The 24,522-nt window shown below is 40.6% G+C and overlaps 1 protein-coding gene and 1 long non-coding RNA gene across 7 annotated transcripts; one reads left to right on the forward strand and one right to left on the reverse strand.

Annotated features, from left to right (window-relative positions):
* Window positions 1-171: 171 nt before the first annotated feature.
* Window positions 172-23,877, forward strand: LOC118170379. Of its 2 annotated transcripts, none has more exons than XR_004752681.1 (4): window positions 172-2,084; window positions 3,014-3,128; window positions 3,970-4,118; window positions 23,756-23,877. It is a non-coding gene; the product is annotated as an uncharacterized LOC118170379 (long non-coding RNA). The 2 variants fall into 2 exon arrangements; XR_004752682.1 differs by having other exon boundaries at window positions 172-440.
* On the reverse strand, window positions 10,178-23,277 carry LOC118170377 (riboflavin-binding protein). Of its 5 annotated transcripts, none has more exons than XM_035332522.1 (6): window positions 23,146-23,277; window positions 22,153-22,364; window positions 21,225-21,324; window positions 19,968-20,096; window positions 14,576-14,687; window positions 10,178-10,536 (listed from the first exon to the last, which is right to left on the reverse strand). In XM_035332522.1, exons 2-6 carry the CDS (start codon window positions 22,292-22,294, stop codon window positions 10,300-10,302), a joined length of 720 nt encoding a protein of 239 aa, XP_035188413.1. In that variant the 5' UTR covers window positions 22,295-22,364; window positions 23,146-23,277; the 3' UTR covers window positions 10,178-10,299. The 5 variants fall into 5 exon arrangements, with proteins under 5 accessions (XP_035188413.1, XP_035188411.1, XP_035188412.1 ...); XM_035332520.1 differs by having other exon boundaries at window positions 22,153-22,346; window positions 23,146-23,276; XM_035332521.1 differs by having other exon boundaries at window positions 22,153-22,367; window positions 23,146-23,273.
* Window positions 23,878-24,522: the final 645 nt, after the last annotated feature.

Consider the following 24,522-nt stretch of genomic DNA (forward strand, 5'->3'; position numbering starts at 1 on the left):
GGCTGTGAGGCTCGGCGTTCCGCTGTCTCAGCGGGCGTTGTGGTGTGTCTATCTGTCTGCCCCCTCGGTTCTGTGCTGTCCCTGTCATATGGCTTTCTGGAGCCTGTTTGCACCGTGGACTCGTTGCCTGCTCTTTGAGAAGATTTCTTGCGTGGGGTTTGAGCTGCCTGTAGTGCTGAAGAGGAGCAGCAGATGTACACTGACTTCAGTCATACTTACCTCAGGCTCGTCTTTCCCAGCCAGTTTAAGGTGTGCTTGTGAGGGAAAAACATGGCAGTGCTGGGGGGAGACCACAGCTGGCACCTGCCCAGGGAAGTGCTCGTCCTTAGCTCGCTGACTGAAGGCACAGCCAGTCCGCACACTTCTTTCTGTGTGCCATCCTGCTGTGTTTGGGCCTTCCTCTTCGTACGGGCATGGATGCTTCATCACAGTGCCCTGTAGTAAGTACCATATGGGTCCCTGGGGTCAGAGCTGATCCTGAGGCACAGCACACTTCCATCTTTTTGTAATTCACTGAGTCACTGCGTGCCTGGGCACTGACTGAGGGAAGAGCAGCACAAACCGAGTTACATGCACACAGTCAGTGGGTCTGGCAAAGCCAGCACTGATTCAGAGACAAAAGCATTCCTCCTGAGTTTTCCACAGCCATTCGAGCAACGTGACATGCAGCCAAAGCAAAAAGCAATCAGAGAGCCTCTTGGAACACTTCCATATCTATTTATTGTGAGAATGGGAAAGAAAAACATGTCTGCTTACAGTTACAATGGTCATGGCCCCTCAGGCTTTTCTCATGATTCTGCATTTCATTGTAATAACTTTTAAATGTGCTTCTAGAAGGAGTCTGAACTGTGATACTCCCTGGGGACCGTTGGTTTCTCCATTCATCAGCATTTCATTCTTGACGTTAGAATGGTAAAATTACCTTTCAAACTGGCCTTAAAAAATACTCACAGAAAATATGGACCTAGATAGAAAAATAAGTTTTTTGCAAGCACACGCAGATGGATGTGTGCTGGTATGAGGAAACATAAATTTGGAGCTCGGCTAATAAATACTTTGAGAATTTTCTTTCATTGATGAATTGGTAAAAGAAACCAGACCCCTCTTTGCGCTGACATTTTATTCATCGGAAGTGGCCTGTGAGTAAAAGGCTTAGAATTCTCCTAAATGCCAGTGGCTCAGTTGCAGGCTGATGTCAGCTGTTAGACACTTAGCCAGTACTAGGATTTCACACCATAGCGCCAAATTTACAGACACAGAATAGCTTTGCTGAGACTGCTAATTTCGCTCCAAAGGCCTGTCCTATACTATATTAATGTGGCTGGATGTTTCTACATCCTGAAGAGGGCACTGCTTCAGCGTATTTTTTTATAACCACATAGAAGCCATACAAGACGGAGCTAATGCTCCCTTATACTATTATGCATCTCCTAAAACAAGCTGTAGATTTTCAGGAATAAGTCTGAAAGTACATTTGACAGTGTAAAATTATACTGTGTAACCAGGAGCCTTTTGATTAACACACACCAAAGAATGACAATTTATTGCAGTGGAGTTAAAATGTCTTAAATTTTAAATTAGTAGACTCCTACCATGATATTTGTCAATAAATGAGCTGAGTGCTGACTGACATATAGGACAGGTGACACAAAAGGCATGCTCACTGCTCCTCTTTGTGCACCACTGCCCATGCTTGCACAGAAGTGCTGCCATCACAGTACCAAGACCCCTCAGTGGGAATAATCTGACAGACAAGCTACTCAGGCTTTCTCTTAAAAACAAAAACAAAAACAAAAAACCTGTGCTGTGCCAGAGCACCAGGAAGGACTGCAGTCCTTCTCGCGTTATCCCACAGAGTCCTGTGGCTGCTCAGATTTCCCTGGCCGAAGGCTTTTCTGAAAAACCTTTCCAGATGCCGGGGCAGTGTTCTGCTGTGTAAGGTGTCTGTGCTCCCTCTCTCAAATCCTGCAGATGGTGCTGTCTCTACAGGATGGTACTTTCTGAACACGCCGCAAAAATGGGTGGCTAAAAGGTATTACTTGTGTGGGTGTTGCAGTTCTCTGTCACAGGAAGGTCTTTGTTAGGTAAGATTATTATTATTTTTTCCGAACTCCATAAAGATGGAAAGCTTTTAGTCTCAGAAAACCTACAAGAAAAGATAATTGATTTGAAATGTTGCCTTTCTGCCTCCAGTGAAAAGCCTCTCCATGATACCTATAGCTTTGGGGATCATTTTGACATAGCATTCAAGCAGTATCCCCAAAGTGATCCTTATGAGGGTTGTCTGCTAAAGTTTTCTGTTGCAGAGGAGAAGTGAAACTCATACCTTGGCTATTTGCAGGTATGACAAACCCTGTGGGATGTTTTGTGATAGGGAATCCCTTTCCACTCAAGTCGATCAGAATTTGTCAGGTCAAATTCCTCCCCCGTTTCCAATGGGAATGAACTCTTAACTTTCTGTACCAAACTGCAGAGTATATCTGGACTTTGTCCCCTGCGCCAATGCATCTGTTGTAATCTTTCAGTGGTATGGCCAGTTGCAGTCTGCCTTTTCAGTTACTGTTTTTCAGCTGTTCTTTTGTTACCCACTGTAGCTACTACTCGTATTTTAAAGTACTTGACAGTATTTTAATACACTTGACCTATCTGATGAGAGGTGTTGGGCAGCCTCACTACAAAGGAAAGAAGCTTACTTTATGCTTTGGTGTCCAGGTCACAAAACCCTCATAAGGTACAACCATTTTTGTTCCACTTCCTTACATTTCATGAGAACTTGAACTCAAACTTCTCCCAGGGAAGCCAATGTTGCAGAAGTACAGAACCACCAAGAGTTTATGAGGACTAGAGATATCTGTAGTGCACTAAGCTACACTTCTTACACTTCTAAAATACCTTATCTCTGTTAAAGACTAAACTTGCCCACGTGTCACATTTACCCTGGATGCCATTGCAGGCACAGGGTGATGATGCAGATCAGCAATCTCTGCTGATGTGGGATTTTTTAGTGGAGGAGTGGAGTCACCTGCTGCATGAGTCTGCTGCCTCTGGCAGGGTAAGATGGGAGAGGCTCCTGGAGTTCACTTTCATGCAACATGGACAAGCGAAGAGGTTCCCTGACTACTCTCAAGGTATTTCTCGAAAGACAGAGTGGTGGATAACCCCTTATCACCCCAATGGGACTGGTTATCATGTTGTCTACTCTCAGTCAAAAGCCTCTAATAAGCCACAGGCACTAGATTCTAATTAGATACCTGCACAAACCTGTTGTCTGCTTAGATGTACGTAAGCTTTAGTGGCTGAAGAAGCTTCCCTTCAGGGTCTGGATGTTTCCCGTCTTCGTGGGAAAAGGTGTTGTGCTTTACAGTGAAATAACGCGTTGCCCAGACTTAAGCCAGATATGAGAAGACTCTCGTGGCAGGTTTGGGCCACGCCCAAGAGCTATTACCTTTCTTCCTCTGAGAATTAATGAATCCTGACAATTATTTGTCTGTGTGCAGGGTAGAGAGCTGAACTAGAGTTGATCAAAGATGGAGAGCACGAGGGGCCTTCAAACCTAGCCTTTCTGCACAGGTAGCCCCAGGATATATTATTTACATGAAACCAAAGTTTTCACATGACCAGCAAGGTGGTGATGGCTCTGCCCATTTATCAGCTGAACAATTAGTTAACAGAAATTGTAAAGCTCATAGAAGTGCCATGCTGAATGATTTCTCCCCTCTCCTCCTCTAACCTCCCCTCTCCTCCATGCTTTCCCTTTCCTCTCCTTTTTATATTTAGAAGCCTTTGTGAATGCTTTTGTCTATTTTGGAATTAGTAATTAAGTGCTTTTCTTACTCTCACTGTAACATGGCTTCAGGTAAAGGTGACGCTGAAGTAACTGCCTGATATCACAGCTGTCAGTCCAGACAGATTTAGCATTCTTAAAATGGTTATTGAGAAAGTCTCATGAGCATCCACTTTGCACCACAGGTACAGAGTAGCAGGCTGTGCTGGAGCCCAGTTGGATGGGGCGATGCCCTTTGATGCCCAGCCATGCCCAGCAGAGTGACCCGGCAGACAGCAGAATTGGAGAGCACATCCGAGCTGCAAGAGCCTCCTGAGAGAATATGACAGTCCTGGTGAGTAGCACACAGATAATGCCTTGTGGTTTCAGGAGCACTGGCAGTATTTCAGCCCTGTGCTGCAGCATTCACCTTCGCAAGTAGTGTTGGGTAGAAAGGTGATTGGTGTATGACACAAAATACCCCCCCCCCCCAAAAAAAAAACAACACTAAAAAACTAAAAAACTTTTCAGTCTTAAAGTATGCCCTAGCAATGAAAGGATGGTGTCATCTGACCTACTTGTGTGGAGAGGTTTGTGTTCTGGGTACACTTACCTAGCAGGAAGCTTGGAGGAATTCCAGTGAAATGGGAGTGTTGTGCAACATGCGTGGCTCTAGTTCCCCACTGGTTTGAAGATTCTTGTTTAAGCCATCGGTCTGGAGCAATTCCAGGCAACTTGATTTAAAGTAAACATCCTGGATGCAGTGTGTCAGATACTAGCACAATATTGTTTTAGTCTTTCTCATTTCTCCTGTGGGAATAATCATTTCATGAAGAAGGAAAGTGATCTAATGAGAGAATTAACTCAAGAGCTTGAGCATTGAATTAACCACAGCTGTCTGAGAGGGGAACCAAGGCAAACTCCACAGAGAGCTGCATTTCTAAGGAAGGAGGCCAAAAGAATACTAAAACTCGGAGAGCAATTGGTGATCAAAACAGAGGCAGAAGAAATATGTTTTTATTAGCTAAAGGGAAGCAAAACTGTCCAGCAGGGAGAGTTTAGTTTCCTCCTCTCATTTCTCTGAAATGTTAAATCTTAGTAGGAAGGGATCTCTGCAACCTTTTCTTGGAGGTGTTGGAAGGTGCTTGATATTGGGGTCTGATCCTCACTGTGTCCTTACACTTACCTGAAGTAGATGATTGATTTAATAGCTTGGCTTTTTCTTTTTTCACTGTCTATCTAGAGTTGTCCTGCAGCTTCACACTGACCTGCTAACTAAGGTGCAAGTCTTTTTTTTATCAAAAGGAAAAATGAGTTGTGCTAGAGAATTGTCAATCTTCAGGAACATAGGACTTTTAGTCTTGCCATTAGTAAAGTTTGGCCACGTTTCAAATTGTAATCCAAATCCTAATGCTTTTTGGACTCTTTGCTTAACTCTTCTTGTCTAAATCACCGTGTTCCCTAGGATAATAAAGTAAAGCAAACACACAACAGACCTCTGAGCTGTCCAGAGCATGTGACAAATTTTAAATAGAATCCCAGTTATGCAAAACTTTTGAACAGAAAAAAAAGGGAGGAAAATAACCATAAAATGTGCACAAATTCCACTAGTTTTATTTATTTTATATAGTAATTATCCTAGGAAGTATTGCACTTGTATTGACAGAGCTTGTGAGCTGATTTCATTGAGAAGATGGATAGAGTTAAACTCTGCCTGATACCCATCACGTTCCACGGCCTGTGCGTGTAGTGGGGTCATTCCAGAAGCAGTGCCTCCGTGGAATGTGAGATATGTCACGAACTCTGTGAGTAACTGTTAGTAGGATGGCTGCAGGTCCTGAATCTGCTTGCTCTGTGAGTCAGGACATCCAGGGTTCTGCATATACTGAAGCCTTAAAAGATAAAAACTTCCACAGTGTAACATTTCAACTGTAAATGGTAAAGGTGGCTAATACTCATCCCAGCTCCTTGGCCGTTCTGCTGTTCCCTTGCCATTTATTTCCCTGATTATATTTTTCTGTGATTTGCCTTTCTTCAGTGCAAGCATTCTTCATTTTCCTTTACAGAATTTCACCTTGGGGGGCTTGGACTAGTTCTCTGGTCATTTTTACTCTAATCTTGTCCTGCAAAGTGCTTGCAAAATGCCTGCTTCATTGTCCACATGAATAAAAACATGGACTAGGATCAGAACAGATTCTTTGCAATTCCTAGCAAAAGAATGTAATGACAACATACTCACAGTAATATTCTAATATATTTGTAGCCAGTTGTGTGCCTCTGTTATGCTGATTTTGTTTGCACTTTGGTTTTCTCTGTTTCCTTATCAGGATGTCACATCGAACGTTCTAAAAATGCCATCAAAACATTTAAAAGGCTGTATCTCATCTACACCCTTCTTTTATTTTTTAGCAGGCTGGTTGTATCTCAGCAAAGGAAATTAGTCTGTTTTGATGTTATTTGTCTGAAATAAACTCATAATGATATATATTTTTTTAATAATTTTGTTATCATTCAAGTTGCATGGAAATACTTTGTTTAATAGCTTGTTCTACTGTGAGCTTTTTTGCGATATTTACTTCATAAAATTTCTTTTATTATGTTCACATAAAAACTTTAGTCCAAGGAATACCTTACAAAGCACAACTTCATTTGCAGGGTGAAATAAGGCTCTGAATTAGAACTTGTACGTGCTAGTCCTAGTTCTGCAATACTTGCAGTGATCAGATAAGTTTCTTACTGACTCTCTCTCAGTGACTCAGTTTGCTTCTCACTACTTATCTTCCTCTCAGGTATATTTTGAAGATTAATTAATATTTATAAAATGCTCTTAGTGAAACCTGCACATGAAAAATGCAACAGAAGTTGAAAATGTCATCATTATCGATGCTTATTATTTTTTAAAAGGGAAGCTATATTGCAATCAATATCAATGGAGTATTATGAACTCTAAAATAGACTGGGGACTCTAGAGACAATACAGGAAATTGTGGCTGGCACAACTAAACTGAACGTGAAAACAATTGATGAAGAAAGCCTTCCACTGGCACAAGATGCAGAGGGCAGGTTTTGTTAATAATGCCTAGTACTGAAATAAATGTAGGATTAAATATTTGCATTGCAGAAGGATGATGAAGTTCTGTCCAGTCTCCGAGTAGTTAAAGATGAGGTTCATCATCATAAGTAACAGTAATAATTTTTAAGCAGCAGGCTCAGATAACCTCTACTAACGAGCTCTAATGGATTTGTCCAGAGAGATCTCATCTGTAATAACTCTTGGCATTTCAGTGAAATTTCAGAAGACTCATTGTATTGTGCTAATATTTAAGGAAAGAAAACTAAATAAATGGAACAAGCAGGGTGACCCAGTTAGCTGTATTATGGTTATCATGACACCAAGCAGCACTGTAGAAAAGCTGATGCATGGCCAGGTAGCAGAGAAGTCAATAATTGGCACTAGTTGTTATTGTTATCAACACTGTCATGTTGGAAGTTAATTTATTGATAAAGTTTGTAGGACTTGTTCCAACAGGTTACTGTAGAAACGTATTTCACAACATGTTTCACTGAGCATTTGATCTTCCATTGTGACATTTTGATAAAGATCTTAGTTGAGCGTAGTGTCATTAAATACAGAGACGTTTCAGTTTTCTGGGCTAGTGTGGGTCCGGAAGCAGGGCATGTGCTTTTCTGCTGTGATGCATAGCAGGCACCAAATAAAGTCAGCATAAGCTGGGGATGTCTGCAGTCGTCAGTAGCTTGGATCTTTCTTTTCCCTGGTTAACCTTCACTGCATATTTTTGTAGTTTGTTTTATAGTGGTTTGTATTATTTTTTTCTCTTTATGCTAACCTTTTTGTAAATCTAAAATTACCACTGATAACATTTCTGAGGGACACAGAGATTGTCTGAGATGTAAGATACTGAAAGTGCACAGCAGATAGAGCAAATGGTGGCTTAGGAAGATTGGTCCGTTCACACAAAGGCTTTGTAGTATAGCCAAGTTCAAAGCAATCCACCTGAGAGTTAGGATCACTGTTCAGACTTCTGGGATCAGGGAGCTGGAAGAGAATAATGCCAAAAAATCATAACACAGAGACACTGGAGGCATACAAATAATCAGAATGATGCTCTTGTAGGCTTGGGCTGTGCAATTTGGGAAGTGTTTGGAGAGGCGGGGATGTGGTTCTCTCTTTGTAGCTCACTCTTAGTGCTGCCATGGAGTATAGTTTTGATGTGTACAATTTAGGGTCTATATTCATGACTGGAGCAGGTACAGAGAAGAAACGTAAGAATGATCTGAAGGCAGAGGGAATGTCTTGTAATGATAAGTAAACTGAATGGAGTGAGCTGTTCAGAATGAAGACTGAGAAGCAATTTGGTCAAGTGTATATGCTGCGGAGTGGGAAAGCAGTGCTGGATATTGAAGAACTCTAATACAAAAGGGTTTAGCAAAAAAAAAAGCTGAAACACAACAAATATTAAATTAGGAATAATCTTTAACACTGAGGAAACAAATTGTCAAGTGCATTGGGCACTCTTATTTGTTTGCAGTTTTGAATCAAGACTAAAACTCTTTCTGGAAGATAACTTGTATTTGAACAAAACATATCTGAATCAGAGTGACCAAAGCGCAGGAGACAGTTTCTGTGTTAGGGACAACTGGGTAGGTCTTGACTTTTTGGCTTAGAAAAGAGATGGCTTATAGGAAATATAGTCGCCCTGCAAAATCACCAGGGTCACAGAAGAGTTAAATGTCTTGCTCAAGGTACATCATGAGTCAGTGGGAAAGTTTTGAAAGGGAGCTAAATGGTCTTGGTCTCTTAGCTGCTGTAGGATCCTGTGCTGTTCAAGAGCATGCATAGCCAGTCTCATGGGTCATCCTGAATCTAAGCATGGAAGAACTTTGTTGAGAATGGTTTCAAGGGTGACTTAGCTAGCTAGAGCAAAGAATAAAGGGGGATGGGAAAAATAGAGCAGAGATGCAGGCAGAGACAATTGTGCTAAATTTAACAGAATAAAAAGGAAATCTTTGGCAGTGGTGGTACAGAAGAAGCTGTTGTTATGCTAGTGAAAGGGGATGATTAATTATTGAATTAATTTTGCACAGCAAAACAGAAAGGAAAGTTTCTGCTCTGACTCAGGTGCCTCTGCAATCAAGAAGGGCAGGAAAGAATGAGGTGAAAGGGGAAAAAGGGCTGGCAGAGTTTTGCAGAAGGCTAAATTCTTGTTCTTACTTTTTAGACTGTAGAACTAACAAACTGAGTAGGCGTAAAATACAGATGTGACAAAGCATCGTTCTAAAAACAATGCAATACTGGTAGGAATTATTCCATTGTTAAATATACTGAGAAGCTGGTTAGAAGCAGAGCGTGACCTCATGGGTCTAGCGTTACCATTGCAGCTGTGTGAAACCACTAAAGTAAACAAACAACCCAGTGAAGAGTGTGATGGATTTTTAACATCCTCCCAGTTCAACAGGGTGTGCCAAGTTATTGTTTCAACGGTGGGCCAGATCCTTAAATGTTGTAAGGTGTCTCGCTCCACAGCAAGCACTGAGAGGATGCTGGTTTTCACATGGTGATAATCTGACCCTCAGAATTAAATCCTTTCATGACTGCCCTGGTTAATACCCCAGTGAAAGGCTTTACATAATGGCATGGACCTGTCTGCTCTCCAGTGATGTCAGAGGAAGTATGCAAGCATAAGTGAAAGCAGGATTTAATTCATCTTTACCTGATAAGTTCTCCTGGGACTGGTGCAGATCGCAGTTTTACTTTGATGGTAGCAGTGATGCTGGCAAGCAGAAATACTGATGGGAAAAAGCTGAATTGGGTTCTGCCGGACACTTCTGTTTGTCAGAAACCATTCTGTTTGTAGTTGTTCCAGGGGATTAACTGCACTCAAAATTATGGCTCACATTCATATTGTAGGAGACTTTGGTACCGCTCTTGTTTCAGGTAAAAGCCCAGACCAACTGTATACTGGCCATGTATGGATCCAGGGATTTACCTAATACATCACAATCCCCCATTATGCAAGTGGTATTTTTTTTTTTTTTAATACAAAATAAATACATTTTCAGTTGTCCGTGTCCAGGCTTACAATCTATTTCTGCCTTCAGCACTTCTTCTTTGTCTGAGCAGCATTTGGAACACAGGAATTTGTGACATGAGTGATCGTCCCTACACTAACAAAGGGTTTGGGTTAAAGATTTAGTACATTACTAGCACGGCCTTCCAGAGGTCTCCGGTTTTTACTGTTCCACCTTAAGTCCTCAGGAGCTGCCGGTGTTTCTCATCTTTGAAAATCAACCCCTTGATGTTACCTTCAGGCTTCCAGTTCAAGTCACAAGATTACACCTGCGCTAACTTGCCTGGGAGCTTTGTGATGCAGATGCAAAAAAATCAGAGAAGGATTAATATAACCAACCATTGATTTATTGTGTTCTCGGAAGTGAGGGATAAGGCAGGTTGGCATGATGCCCTGAGCCCAGCCTCCACAATGATTTCTCTCCTCCTGACATGCATCCACCAACATTCATCTTGCCTCTTCCCCTTCCTCTCCCTGTATTTTCTCAAACTTCAGGAGTTTCTTTTGGCAGGCATGCTCCTCACTGCTGCTGATACTGGAGCTTTCCTCTGAGCTTTCAGAGAGGAGATACTTGACTGCCATCATGTCCTTCTTGTTCATTTGCAAGCAGAGGCAGGAGGATTCGCTCACCTTGAATGATTCCCCCCACATATTCTGACACATGTCGGTTCCATTTGCATACATCTGTGTGTCAAGTAAGAAACGCATCAATTACTTTCACAAATAATTGAGTTAAATCAATTAGTATCAATTTGGTAAACATCACTTTTAAAAATTTGATACAACATTATAAAGAACCAGTCTGCAGCCATCCACTATCATGCTCTGTGCCATACTTCTTCATCAGTTTAAAATATTATCCAGTCCCACCACTGGCAAAAGAGATTTGCCTGTTGTGAGAGTGAGTGATTACGCAAAGTGCAATGTGATGAACAGCCAGCCCTTTGTTTCCATCGTGGGGCTGCTGGCCCAGCTAGCTTTCTGGGGCTGACAGACTAAAGCTGTGTACAAGAGGCTGTGTGACTTGCAGCATGTCAGGGCACTCTGACATGTCTCAGGCTCTGAGTAGTGCTGAAAGTGCCAGACTGAGTGTTTTGAAAACTGGAATCTCTTTATTTACAGGCTTGAGACAGCCCAGTGGAGTCACAGCTCTGTGGGATCACACTGTGCCTGCTGCAGTGTACATCGTGACCAGGCAGAACCTCACAGAGAGAAGGGACATAACTCAGGAACTGCTTGATGAAAAGAAGACATACAACTGTGGGCCCCCAGTCTGCCTGTGCTTTATCCAGTGGTGCAAAGGGCCTTCTGGCTCAAGAAATTGCAAACTGCAGCTTCTTGCACTCTCTGCAAGTGAGTTTATCCTGTTCTTGATGCTGTATCATTTTGTAGGGCCTCTCCATCACAGGACCCATGCAGCCATACAACAAAGATATTTTTGTTTGCCGGGCACCCATTGTGACAACCTTCTGTCCTCCCAGGTTGAGCTTGCCTAAAGAAAATTAGCTTAGGAGTTATCATGTCCAGGCACAGAGCAGGCAGGATATATACTTTATCTTGCCTGCTTTTCTCTCGTGTGTTTTTTGAAGTTCAGTCTTTTATGTTTCTAAAAGAAGCTTTAGATACTTCCCAAGCAAAGCTAAGAATGAAGATGGGGGTGGAAGGATGTAGATGGCAGGAGCACAAGCCTTGGGAGTTAAGGAGAGAGACCGTTAATGACTGAAACAGGGGACCAGGCAGCAGGACTGTGTCACTGATTCACTTTGCCACCTTGACCGTGTCACCAGGATCTCTCTGCAGGAAGACATGTTTTGTCTGTGATAGCACAAGCAGTCCTTGCACATGACATTGATTCAGTATTGTGACAGCATTTCTCTTTGTGCTGTGATTTCTGGATGGTGTGCTGGTTTATCAGCAGCAGCAGTGCGTAAAGAGATCTGACAATGTGAATCTAGGAGAAGGTGCCCTATCTTTGTCAGGAGACTTCTGCATGGAAGGTGTTCTGTTTGCAAACAAACAGTTAAATATTACACAGTTAAATCTATCGTATGGAAGTGGGACTGATCATCTGTAGTCCTGCAGCTTCTGCTCCACAGATTTTCTGCAAGTTCTCCTTACGAGATGTCTCCTCATCTCCCCATGTGCAAAACTATGCTGACTTGGACTGTGCAGGAAGGCAGATGAGATGAAATATAATCACTGCTTTTGATTTAGAAATCTATCCTGTACAAATAATGGAGCATCCATTCCAAAAAGCCCCAAAATCTCTAGCCTGTAATACATCTTTTCAGTTCACTCCAGCCCTGGCAAGGGCTTGCTCTGTGAATGCTCCATTTACTGGAGGAGGACTGCAGAGGTTGGTTAGTGTACTGCCAGCTGGGAACAATGCAGGGTCAGAGATGGAAAGGTAGCTGCATCTAGTTCTCTTCTCATGTTCTTAGGGCACCTGGATCTGAGCTGTTTCTTTCCAGCCATTCCTGTGCTTTTAAGCAGCATGAGACCTTTTCTTCCAGTTCCTGTCCAGCTTCTGGATTTCTACCTGCTCTCACCTAATCACACTTAAAATATTACACTGTCATGTGAGTTTCCTTAGGTCCATATGCAAGAGTCATGGCTACATCCTATTCTCATTTCCCACAGGTTCTGTAACATGTATTCATGCTCTTCTACTTAAATTAGTCATTTAATTTTGGCCTTCCTCCTAACTGTGTAAAGATCAGAGCATAGCTGGAATGCTGCAGCAAAAAAACAGTGCTCACAGCCCATTTAACAAACATGTCCCTAAATTACTGCAAAGGCTTCTGATTCTTCAGCTTCTTGAAGAGTGTTCTAGTCTGTGCATTAACAACACTTGGGAAGCACTCCACTGGGAGAGCAATGATAAAACGTGCTTCACTTTAGCCAGGCTAAAACTGGCTACGATCCATTGTACATTCTTAATATTCATCATTTGTTCCAAATAGTCCTTACAACCACATGCATATGTCATATGTAGGGCTGCTGATTGCTCCTCCGTGTGAGCTGAGAGCATCAAAAGAAAGCAAGGGTCTGTCCACAGTGCTCTGGCATCGAAGAGCCTTTTGTGCCTTCCAGATAACAGTAACTTTCTTTTCCATGAGTTGGGTGCAAACCACGTTACTCCAGTGTTTGTATATCATCTCATTTTCATATGGGAAATGTTTTTTTTTTTTTTTTTTAATTGATCTGAAGCAGCTTCATCTTTATTCTTACTTACCATGCAAGTCTATGTTTGGTAAAAAACATGGGCAATGTGGGGTGTGGTTCCACTTATTTTAGGAAGAGCTGCATCTGGCTTCAAGTGATAAGACCTCTGGATTGGCTGCATGTTTTTTCCAGCAGATGGTATATTTTCTTTAAGAAATAAGTACCAGGGAATTTAAGGTTGAATGAACCCTTCTGTCTCTGGACTAGGGACAGTTTGAACAGGGACTGGAGATTATTTCCGGAGATTATCATTTTGCCTTCACTTCATCTGAAACTGCAGATGATTTAGCATATCTGGGGAATTAAGCTGTAACTTTCTGCAGCCCATTTGTTTTTTGGCCACCTTCCTGAGCCTGCTGATTAGTGTCACTGTTACTTTTTAGTGCCAATTCTACAGGGCAGACACCAATCCTGCACTAACTGGACTGTGACTTCCCACTTATATCAGTTACTGAACTGACTTTTGGAAGCACATGCACTTGAACAGATTTCAAAACAATGAATGTGGGATCTCTGCAAGCCTTATTACCAGTCCCTAAGCACTGCATTTAAGTTCTGTTCACTTCTTCAGTTTGGACAGTTTTTATATACTTGGTGAAGTTCAATTGTTAACAATATTCAAAAAAATGTAGCAGTTTTGAGCTGTATAATCTTGCCCTGATCCTAAACTTACTTGAGTCACTTGAAAAAAATCCTTCCTTACTCTTGAAAGTCTGTGGATCAGGTTCCAGGCAACTTTGCTCCTGTAAGTCTTGCAATTTCTCTTTTTATACATTTTTCTTCATAAAATTATTTATCCTAACTATCAAACATTCTCAGAAAGATGGGATGAGTTCCCAGAAAGCTTGTCTGTGCTGCTTATTAACTTCCAGCGTTAAAGAGGACAAAGTTAGCTCTGTCTAGCTGCTGGCAGACACAAAAGAGAATCCTTACCAGAGATACGGCAGGTCTATGGAGAATAAAAGGGAGACAATTAGAAGAATGCAAGGACTTAGGGATTTGGAGTATGGAGAAGGACTTGAACATGAGAATGGAAAATAGAGAAAAAGGCAAGGAAGTCTAAAAAGTAAAAAAAGCCTTAAAAATTCCTAGTGATTTGGGAACTTGCATCCCAGTTTAAAAAAACGGGCACGTAAAGCCCTGCATCATCTAAGGAATCTTATAAAATGCATCTTGATGTCTTTTTCTATTGTATGACCAAGGTTCATTTATCTTTTATGGTCCAACCCCCACTGTGGTTAACATATAAACACTGCTTGAACATTTATTCTTGTATCACAAGTGATATGTATGATGATTAACTAAGTGTATGTATATTTAATGAGAGATCTACATAAATATAAATTCTTTAAAATGTATATATTTGAAAAATATGGTGTAGGTATAGCTTGAAACTCCTAATGTAAAAATAAGTTACATATTTCATTTTACACCCACGTATTCAGAAAAATAACTCGGTGTCATTTTTCTTCTGCCCCAATCAACCATGTTTTCTTACCTCACTGTATGGGATACATTTATTCTTACAGAGGTTTTCTCCACTTTCATTCCATTCCCAGTCGGTCAGCCAGTTATGAACACATGTAGAATCATCTTTGCAGGCTTCAAACCTTCATGGAGATCATTGTGGAAGACACAGTTATTTCCCTGACTGTTTTTAAGGGAACTGTAGAATAGAGATTCAGCTCAAAAAGTCTAGGGGGCTATGCTAGCAATATGATATGGTCACACAGTGCATCTCAGCAACTGTTCTGCAAGAAATGTGCACATTACCTTAGCTTGACATGTACATAAACTCTGAACTGGACAGGAAGAACTAAATCCCAATGAAAAATAAACACTTCACCCACTGCATTTCATACTCACAGATGTAAGTAAAGGGCTCACATTCTGAGGAGCAACACTCTTTTCTGCTTGGGTAAGTTTGCTGATGTTACCAAGTGAGAAAGTAGTGTGTGGGAAGGAGTTTATGAATGCTCATTGTCAGCATCGTGGCATAGTGCAGGTACTCTAAGAGTGAACTGTCACCTGGGAGGAAAGTAGGGAAAGATCCTATTTATGAATTGATACGGGAAAGGGTGAATGATAATTCCTGGGCATAGGATTGCTATGAGGATTGCTCATTGATAGACGGTAAAACTAGAAACAACAAAATCTTATAAACTAAGAACATTTTCAAAGAAGTTAAACTAGAAGTGCAGGAGGAAAAATAAGAGACTTGTAAGGTATAAGTTCTAAAATTTTAAATTTTAAGTCATAAGCAGTCATGTAAAGAAAAGCCTGTAAGTGGCCTGGAACTAGTAATGTATGCATCTGGCTGGTCTATGTGGTGAGAGTTTTCATGATTTACCATTATCCTACATCATTTCCTTCCTTCCTTCCACTTCTTTTATGTTCTGCTTTTTGGCTCTTACCTTTCCTAAGGATCACTTCCTGCAGATCAGTTAACGTCTACTTAAATTTAGTCTCAATGGCTTCAGGCATACTATTCACACCAGTAATTGAGAGTGCCAAAACCATGAAGCACATCTTTCAAAAAGTAAGAGTTGTTCAACATAACATTTGTAACGAATGTTTTTGGATGTATTTTCCGTTTGTCTTTTTTAATCTTCAGGGTCATGTTTCCAAAACTACTTTGATATCACAAGGACAGCAGCCTTATATTTTACAGTGACATATGAGGTTGTCACATAGTCACAGAATTACAGGAACTAGACCTTGCAGTACATTTACAGTTGCAGAAAGGCGAGGATGTGTACATCTGCAGAACCTTCACTGCACAGTGCCTGGAAAATTAGGTCACAGCCAGCACCAGGACTTCAGGTGTTGCTCAAGTACAAGTGCTAATTACAAGAGCGTAGACTGGTACAGGCACATTTGAACTTAACTGTTAGCGCTTTTATTGCTGTGGTGGCTGAAGTGACTTTAAGTATATTTGCAGTGCACACAGAAACCATACATTAGGATTAAAATATTCCTGCTTCTCATTTTCACATTGAAGTTTCTGGGGCAGGAGACTTGTGTGCTCAAATGTGTTTATCCATGAATCTGCTGCCAGATCTAGGAGCTCTGCTGGAAATACAGGCTGCAATTTGATAAATTAATATAATCTGATACCAATAGGCAGATCCTACCAGGTTGTGACATGACTGGATTTGCAATTAGAGACTGTTAGAATATTTGGTTTGTTGCTAGCTGATGTGGGTAGCCTGACTGAGAAAGACAGAGAGAGGCAGTTCCCCAGTGCCAGCTGTTTCTCTAGTGCTGGTCACTTTACCTGCTTGAATACATGCCAGAGTTCTGAGCAGCAATGCAAACTTTTTGTTAATCACCATCTATGAACTCTCCACATACCAGCATCAGCTTCAACAATTAGCCCTTGATTCTTCAAGCCACGTATGCATGTCCTTCACTTTATTCATGCACTTAAATCCATTGCTTTTCAGCAAAGTAGATCAATATCTACTATGAGCTGCCTAATACTAACACTTCCACCGAAAGCAGTTGTGCCCTTCCCATGGGCTTCCTGTTATTTATTTATTTAATTACTTATTTTGTTTCCTTCCTTTATTTAGCTAAGTATTTTTCAGCCCCGTGGGTTCCCTGACTGGGAATGTTTCATGGCCTCTCAAAAGTGCTCCTGGCACATGGATGGGGATAGGGTATGGGAAAAGAATGAGCGGCCCTTGGGGTTTAGGGGGGGGGCAGAACTGTTTTTTTTTTTTTTTTTTTTTTTTTTTTCCCTTTGTTTTCTTCTTTCTAATTAGTGTCACATTCAGTTGTACTTTTCAAATTTCAGAGTTTTACTGAACTGGGGTATTCATATCATACCTCTGTCTTCCTTGGGAATCTGAATAAAACATGATTATTAAAGAATTTTTATTCACTGTTACCTACAGAATTGTCAGATGAGATGTTTCCTAATTATGATTATTGCCTGACTCTGCGGTTTGTTATATAAGTAGGTAGCAAGGGATAACTCTATTTTCATCGGTTTTTCTTTCCCTATGGAAGTAATTAGGAAGCTAAGTTTATGAAAAATCATGACTTCTGAAAAATCTGATTACTGCTGTCCAAAAATCCATGAGTGGTTTCTTCAAACATTAATTACAACCCATGAGAAACATGAACATAAATACTTAAAAGATCCTCTCCAAACATATCAGCAACCTATGCGCAGTGGGTAGGATATTTTTATATTAAAGTTTTTGTTTGTTTGTTTGTTTTTTCCTTTATAATCAGCTGTTTCTCTGTTAAATGGCACAGGGCCATTTCACAGGTGGACCAGAAAATGGCTTGTACCTCAGGCTCTTTTAAAAGCAATAGTTTTAGGACTAGAGGGAGCAAGAAATTCTAAGACAATAGGAAGAAAAAGAAGGCCTCAAGCCAGTCAGATGAATTTCTTTTAAATGAAGTCACTGCTCATTCAGAGTCCTCTGCACATTTCTCGCCACAAAGAGATACAGTATGCAGCAGGCACACTCGCGGCATGTAGAGAAAGTAGGTCACATCCCTAACAGTGCTACAGCATGCTAAAGGGACTCCAATGAACAGAACATGAAAAAAAATGGTACTTTAAATCACCAGAAAGGGTAGGAATTCTGTCCAAGCTCTTCTCTAGCCTCAGGCCTTAAGCAGGGTGAGGGAATGGGTTTGACATTGGCATTAGGCAGGCGTACGAAGCAGCATGCGCAGTAATGGGGCATCTTTACATTTTTGATTCAGGCCAGGCATCTGTGACGCCAGCAAGGGCAATAGATCATTGTTCAGTATTTACTTTGAGCAGAGCCTACTCTTTACCAGGAGGCTCTCTGTTCTGGCAAATTAGCTGCTTTTCCCTGTGCAGCAGCTCTCGATCACATACACACGTACTTTTCAACAATGAAAGTTAAAAATGCTGTTTACCTGGATGTTCTGGTAATGCCCAGGGGACACTGAGGATTTTATGACGTAATACTCACCCACCATGTACACTTTGGGTATAAATCTCATTTATACTAAGGCTGGCTTAAACCAGTTCATTGTGAAAAGGATTTTGAATGGATGCAAACTAAACCTACAGGGTCTATTTTCTTTCATCATTACATTTTCACTGAATGTAATAATTTGATGATTTTGTGTGTTACTGATGTGGATCCTACTTATATTGTCTTAGGATACATCTGGTTTAGATACTGGTGTTCTATCACTTTGCCTGTTAGTATGCTTTAAAGCCCAATGGCACCTCTGATGCTTTGATATCCAAATGCATTCACATTTCAGTGATATTTAGTTCTGAGGTTTAAGATTCTGAGCACTGAGGCAAATTCAAGGTCAGTCTTCTATCTTCTAGGAGGTCAATAATCTGGATTTAGTTTAGAAGGTTACCAGAAATGTAGGCAGGAAGACTGCACATGACGCATCTGTTACTGAGGCACATGGAATTTCCTAACAGAAATGAAATTCATCACTAGAGGAAACTCTAGGGAAGCTGAGAAATAGACCAGACCTTCTCACTATCTTCCATTACAACTACAAGCCATGCTTCTTGTTTCCTTCCTTGGCAGAAGGCGTATGTAGACATATTTAAAGACAAATTGTACCAAAATACTGCGTTGCATGCATGACTTTCCCCTTGGAGAGGAGATGAAAGTGAAAATGGATCCATGCATCAATAATATTGAAGTTGCATGAGCTTTACTACAGAGCTGCACAAAAGAGACCGTGGCTGTATATTACCATGTGTTCTGTATGTTCTGTGCTTCCAAGAACTCTTTGGTAACATTTTTAAAGTATGAAAACAGTTTTCCATCATTTTCAGGGCAGCCTACGTGATTCAGACATTCACAGTTCACTACCTTCAAGGGACACCAGCAGTGACAATCCCATAGTGTGATCACAGTCTGTGCTATTCGTACCATGCTTCACACCAATTTAACCATACAGACAAGTTACTGTAGTTAGTAGGCACAACACGAATGTGATGCTGGGACTTGAATGAGGCACGATGACATTATTTATGATGGAACATCTCAGGGAGGGAGGGAGAGATACATGCTGGATACGGACCACTGAATAAATCTCAGCAGCCCACCTGGATATGATGCTCCTACTCCAAGGCTAAGGACAGACAGGCGTGCTGCATTGTCCCAGTACATGTCTTGCACTCAAAAAGTAACATGATTCCCTGATGCTCTATTTTGGGAAACAAAATTAAATGCTATTATGCTTGCTCGTTACTGTTATTATTATTAGCATTATTTGGCTGCATGTTCCTCTGAGATTGAAGCTTTAGAAGTGACTTTAGAGACAGGGATGATGGAAGGAAAGAAAAAGCTAAATATAATTAAATTATATATTAAAAATTAAAATATACATGACCTGGCTGCTTTCATGATTTTGCAGTGCATTTTTATACACACAAACGTGTCATTTCATGATCAAGTATTTAGACTTAAAACACTAACTGCATAAATGCTAACTCACAGACATAGATATTTCAAGGGGTGGACGGACCCTCACTGCTCTTAGTGCCTGTGCATGTGGGGAATGCTCTCTCACGTCACACTGTCATGTCATTTCTGATGCCACTGCATCACTCTTCCTCATGGGGAGCAGGGTGGTGCTGTCTCTGAGTCACTAAACTGTGACAAAAAATGACTCTATCCTGCATTCAGCCTGTGACGTTATTGTTTTGGAGGCAGTAGCTTAACAGAAGAAAAGGTAGAGATGGCAAACAAGAAACAAACAGGAAAAACAAGTGAAAAGCCATAAAGGTGCTGCAGCACTATAAAATGTTATTGCTACTTGCTCAGGAAGTCTGTGCTTCATGCACCTGTGCTTTCTGACACCTGAATAGCACAGGCATATTAAAACTAAATAAAGATGCTTTGATAACAAGGTGAACCTACCAGTCATCACAGAAGCTTTTACACAGTGGAACAGCCTGGATAGCAGCAGTGTAGCTGGGATGGATCCAGCGAGCAGCATGTGGAGAGCACCGGTAAAAGCACTCAATTTTCTTTGTGAAATCTTCACAGCTGTGGTGGGTGAGAAAAGCCACAAATAAACACATTTCTCAGCATCAGGGCTATAACTTCAATTTTCTAGTCCTGCTTTGATGTGGATACAATACTACAGATTAGGAGAAAAACATAAAAAAGTATCGTTTTGTCCTGTTTGTAGCTAGGTTCCAAACTCATTCTTTTGGCATTGTGTACAGGCTCTGACCGTGCAATTACCGCAGCCAACTAAAGACTGCACAAATGTTTCCATGCATATTTCAGCCCTATTTGTGTACGCTTTCCATAAACTTTCGAGGCCTTGAGTTTTCCTGGCATGGATGATTCAAGGCAATAATAAAATATTTTAAAACTATAGTACAATATTTTTTTCTAAGTCGTAGTCTAATGGTTTCACTAATCTTTAGATTTTCCCACAGCCAGCTGAAGTTACTTAAAAACACAGCTCTTTTGGGAGTGGCAGGCAATAGCTGTGACTTCTGCACATCTGTTTTTGCTTAATTGTTTTGTACTTTCATTCTTTCATTTCTGTATCTTGCCATGTTTCACAGCTCTAACATTTAACAGGGTACTAAAAATCTTAATTATGAAGACATTCTTCATGGTTACAAAACCCACAGGACTACAAGAATTTTTATTCTAAGTATTCAGAAGTTTTTATTTCTGTCCCCTTGTGAATTTTGTTTGGAAGATTTAATCATCTAGTTGATCAGCTTTCCCAACAAGGAGAGGAACCTGGCCTGTGCTGAGAAGGGCTCACACTCGCTGCTGTGTGCCGGTTGCGTTGTAGCGGTACAGAGGTGCAGCGTGCTTGTTACCTGCTGGGTTTATGACTGCTTTGCAATGCCCGATCTGGTTCTATGCTGAAAGCAAACTTTAAAAAGCATAACCTTTTATTGATAAAAAGGCATAAATCCCTCTGCACAAACAGTGTGTACTTAGGGATTGATGGGCTTTGTGAGAGGAGAAAAAGAAGAGGTCGATGTTGGTCAGATACAGAGGGGAGGTGATGGGAAGGGGACTGGGTGGCATTCTCTCTAGGGCAACCTAGGGACAGTCCATCTGCAGGGAGTTAACGTTCGTTGTGTGGCTGCCACAGCACAGCTCTGTTGAACCAGGACATAGACAACATCAAAGCTGACTTACGATTTACTGAGCTGCCCACATCTGTTCCAGTAGCTGTTGTTTACTTTAATTACTGGGGAATGAGCCAATTGCTCTGTGAAGTTTGCATAGCAACAGGAAGCTGTTAGGAATGAAACAAAGATCTTACAGTAAGGATTTTCTTTAACGCTATGTTTGGAAGACTAAAAATGTAAGATGAATTGTTTTGGTCCATAACATGATAAAGTCTCTTGGTACTAACCAGATGCACCCAGGCTCTTACATTTTTGGTTTTGGAAGCAGCAGTGTGAACAAGAAGTGAGAGGGACTGGCACCAACACTGCTTTGTAAAGGGGTGCTCAGGCAGCCCCATGAAGTCTACTAGTATTCTGCCAGATGTTATATGCTGAGGGATACTTGTTTTAAAAGTTACCAAACAGAAAAAGAGAACTGAAGAAATGTACTAAACATGCTTATGATATGAAATTTGCTCATGATAGAAATTTAACTGTTTCCAATTGGTGTGGAAAACTACACACAATTGTAATCTGCTACAGTTAATTAAAGAGTGCTGTTTTTAATTATTTAATAGGGACAGCAGTTAATTCACTTGTACAATCAATAGGGAAATACATTTAAATTAATATATATATATATATTTTACACTTAATGACAGGGGGCCAACTTTGCTTTAAAGTTTTTCAAGCAGATGGAGATATAAAAAAAGTAAACTGCATCAGGTTTTTTAAAAGATGATAAAGCCAGTGGGAGTTTTGCAGCTGACTTTGTTAAGAACCAGAATCTTATTCTTGATTTGCATGCAAGCAAAATGCCATTGAGGGAGGTTTTTCAAATGCAACTTATACTGAATCTTAAATGTTTTTAAGAAACTACAGGAATGGCCAGAACAATTAGCGTGTACAGAGCTGGACTTCCAGGCTAGCTCCAGCAAAAACATTTCCACTCTTACATTCTGAATACAGCGTGCAGTCATGCATATCTGGCTCAGGACTTGGCTTCAGTTTGTGGGTGTCCCCTTCCAGACATCCATATTTTTGGCAGGTAGATGATGTTATGACAGCGAAGATGGTGACAGCAACCCTCAGTATCATTTTTCAGTTCTTTTCCTATATGGAGGGAAGTCTTCACTGGTGTCCTTTATTTCTAGGGAAAGTCAAAGGTCTCCTTTAAGAAAAGCCACACATACAAACAACAAAAATATGCTCTGCAGAGATGCACATATAAATATTAGGACACTCATTCTCCCTTTCCTTTGCTCATGTCTAAAAACTTCTGCTACATATTTTTGACATTTTGTGGTCAATGAAAAAAAAGCATTAGTTCAGGCTGTTAATAAAACTATATTATTATTTTCAGCATTTAATAAAATGATTTTAAATTTCTTATACTGATGAATTTATCTTCCAAGAGACATTCCACTGCTTCACTAGATTTGAAGAAAAGATTGATTAATCCTAAGACTTGCACAGTTCTTTTGCTCACTGGGACATTAAACACTTAATACAGCCACAAATGAGCTAACAGTGGTCTATAAGATGGTGGTCAGCACCTGAGGTGAATAAATTCCACCTTACCTTCATTGAGGCTATGCTAATTTATTCTTAAGAATCTGATCAGTTATTTTCTGCCTCTCTTGTAGAGTTCAGTCAAAAATGGAAGATAAAAGCCATTTTGTCTAAGACTAAAATTTCTCTAAAAGACTACATATTGAGTTAGTTATACAGATAAATCTAGAACATGCGACGCAATTTAATGCATAATTCTTCATACAAGTTATTAGTTTAACCCCGAATTTTTTAGTTACATATCTTAGTATCTTTTTGGAAGTTTTGCCTGAATAAGAACCACAGCTCTTGTATGTACCTAAACTTTTCAGATGTAAAGAAAACAACATGATACAGAAGAAGGGAATTGCCTGTACAGTTCCTCAGTAGTTTCTCACCTCTTTTGCTGTCCTTCTGGGTGACACTTCTCCCCGGAACAGAAACAGAGTAAATTGCTTTTCTCATTTTCCGCTTTATATACACACCATCTGGCATCAGGGCTCCAGAATTTGTTTGCCCTGGAGAGTTCCTTGACCCTTTGAAATGCTAACATAGATTTATCTCAAAAGCAGATGGAATGACCAGCACATAATGCCCTTTTATTGCTTGCAAATGTGGACATGATAAACAGGAAAGTACAAACACAGGTTTGAATTAGAAAAACAACAGCTCTCCTGTATATCAAATACAACTATCCCCCGTCTCATTTTGCAATGATTTGTTATTAATTATTAGATTCATTTTACACCAGCTTCATTAGGCTTTTATCACAGATTTCACTGAATTAGAGACATTGCGAACAACACTTCATATTTCAGCCTGACTGGCTTAATTTTGACTATAGATACGGCAGTTTGCTTTGGGTTACACAGTAATTTTACTGCAGCCCCTGGAAGAAAACCCGTATCTCCTAATTCCCAGACCCTTGCTCTTTGTTCAAAAGATTCTGTTTTTAACCTGCCGCTGTTCACTCCACTTGCTCTACCTGCCTTATATATAAGCTTCCAGGTGGGGTCACAAGCACTGGAAGAAGCTGTTGCTTGTCTCTTTGATAGTGATTCCTGACTGGATGTCCCTGCAAGGTGTGCCTTCTGCAGGGAGGATTCTGCATCTGGACATAAACCATCACAGGAGGCAGATGTGGTGATTACGAATAGTTGTACTTTGATCAAATCTCACTGACTTCTCTAACACCACTGACTACCCTGCAATTACTTAGGTGTGTAAGGAAAATAGCACAAAATCTCAATAAACAAAATCTTTTGTTTCTGTGTTTAAAACACAACAGTGGTTTGTCCGGTAATGCTCTGGGGTCAGTATTTACAAACCTTTTTGCGAAGATTGGCACAGTGGAAGTGTGGGATGAATCTCATTGAGCAAACTTACTGAGTATGATAATAAACCAATCTCTATTAAGCTGTAAGCATTGATTCCTATTTTCTGGCTCTAGCAAAAGTGCTGTGAGGCAAAAGTGCTGCTGGTTTAAAAAAGCTATTTTCAGATCAGTTGAAACATTTTTTTTCTGGAATGAATTTAATTAAGACAAGTTTAAAGAATGAATTCACCTAAGACAAGTTTAAAGAGGCATAAAGTAACTATAGAAAAAACTGAAGTAAATCTGCTACCTTATTACCTATGCCTTCACCTCAAGTGGCTTGACCTTGTGTTGGCTGAAACTAAAGGAGCTCCTTGCTCCTTGCTCATTTGTAACGTAAAGGACTTGTACATACTTCTTGGTATTTTGTTCTGTGTCTTCGTACAAAATGAAGACTGCT

This window comes from Oxyura jamaicensis, chromosome 8 (genome assembly GCF_011077185.1).
Source record: "Oxyura jamaicensis isolate SHBP4307 breed ruddy duck chromosome 8, BPBGC_Ojam_1.0, whole genome shotgun sequence".
Taxonomy (NCBI): domain Eukaryota; kingdom Metazoa; phylum Chordata; class Aves; order Anseriformes; family Anatidae; genus Oxyura; species Oxyura jamaicensis.

Bases quoted from the DNA above. Each gene is read 5' to 3' on its own strand.
- LOC118170377 (XM_035332522.1), bottom strand. From the start codon at position 22,294: ATGATACTGAGGGTTGCTGTCACCATCTTCGCTGTCATAACATCATCT. The intron at 21,325-22,152 runs GTAAGAGTGGAA...CATTCCTAACAG, and splicing joins CTGCACGCTGTATTCAGAAT to CTTCCTGTTGCTATGCAAAC. The intron at 20,097-21,224 runs GTAAGTCAGCTT...CACCCACCACAG, and splicing joins TGTGGGCAGCTCAGTAAATC to CTGTGAAGATTTCACAAAGA.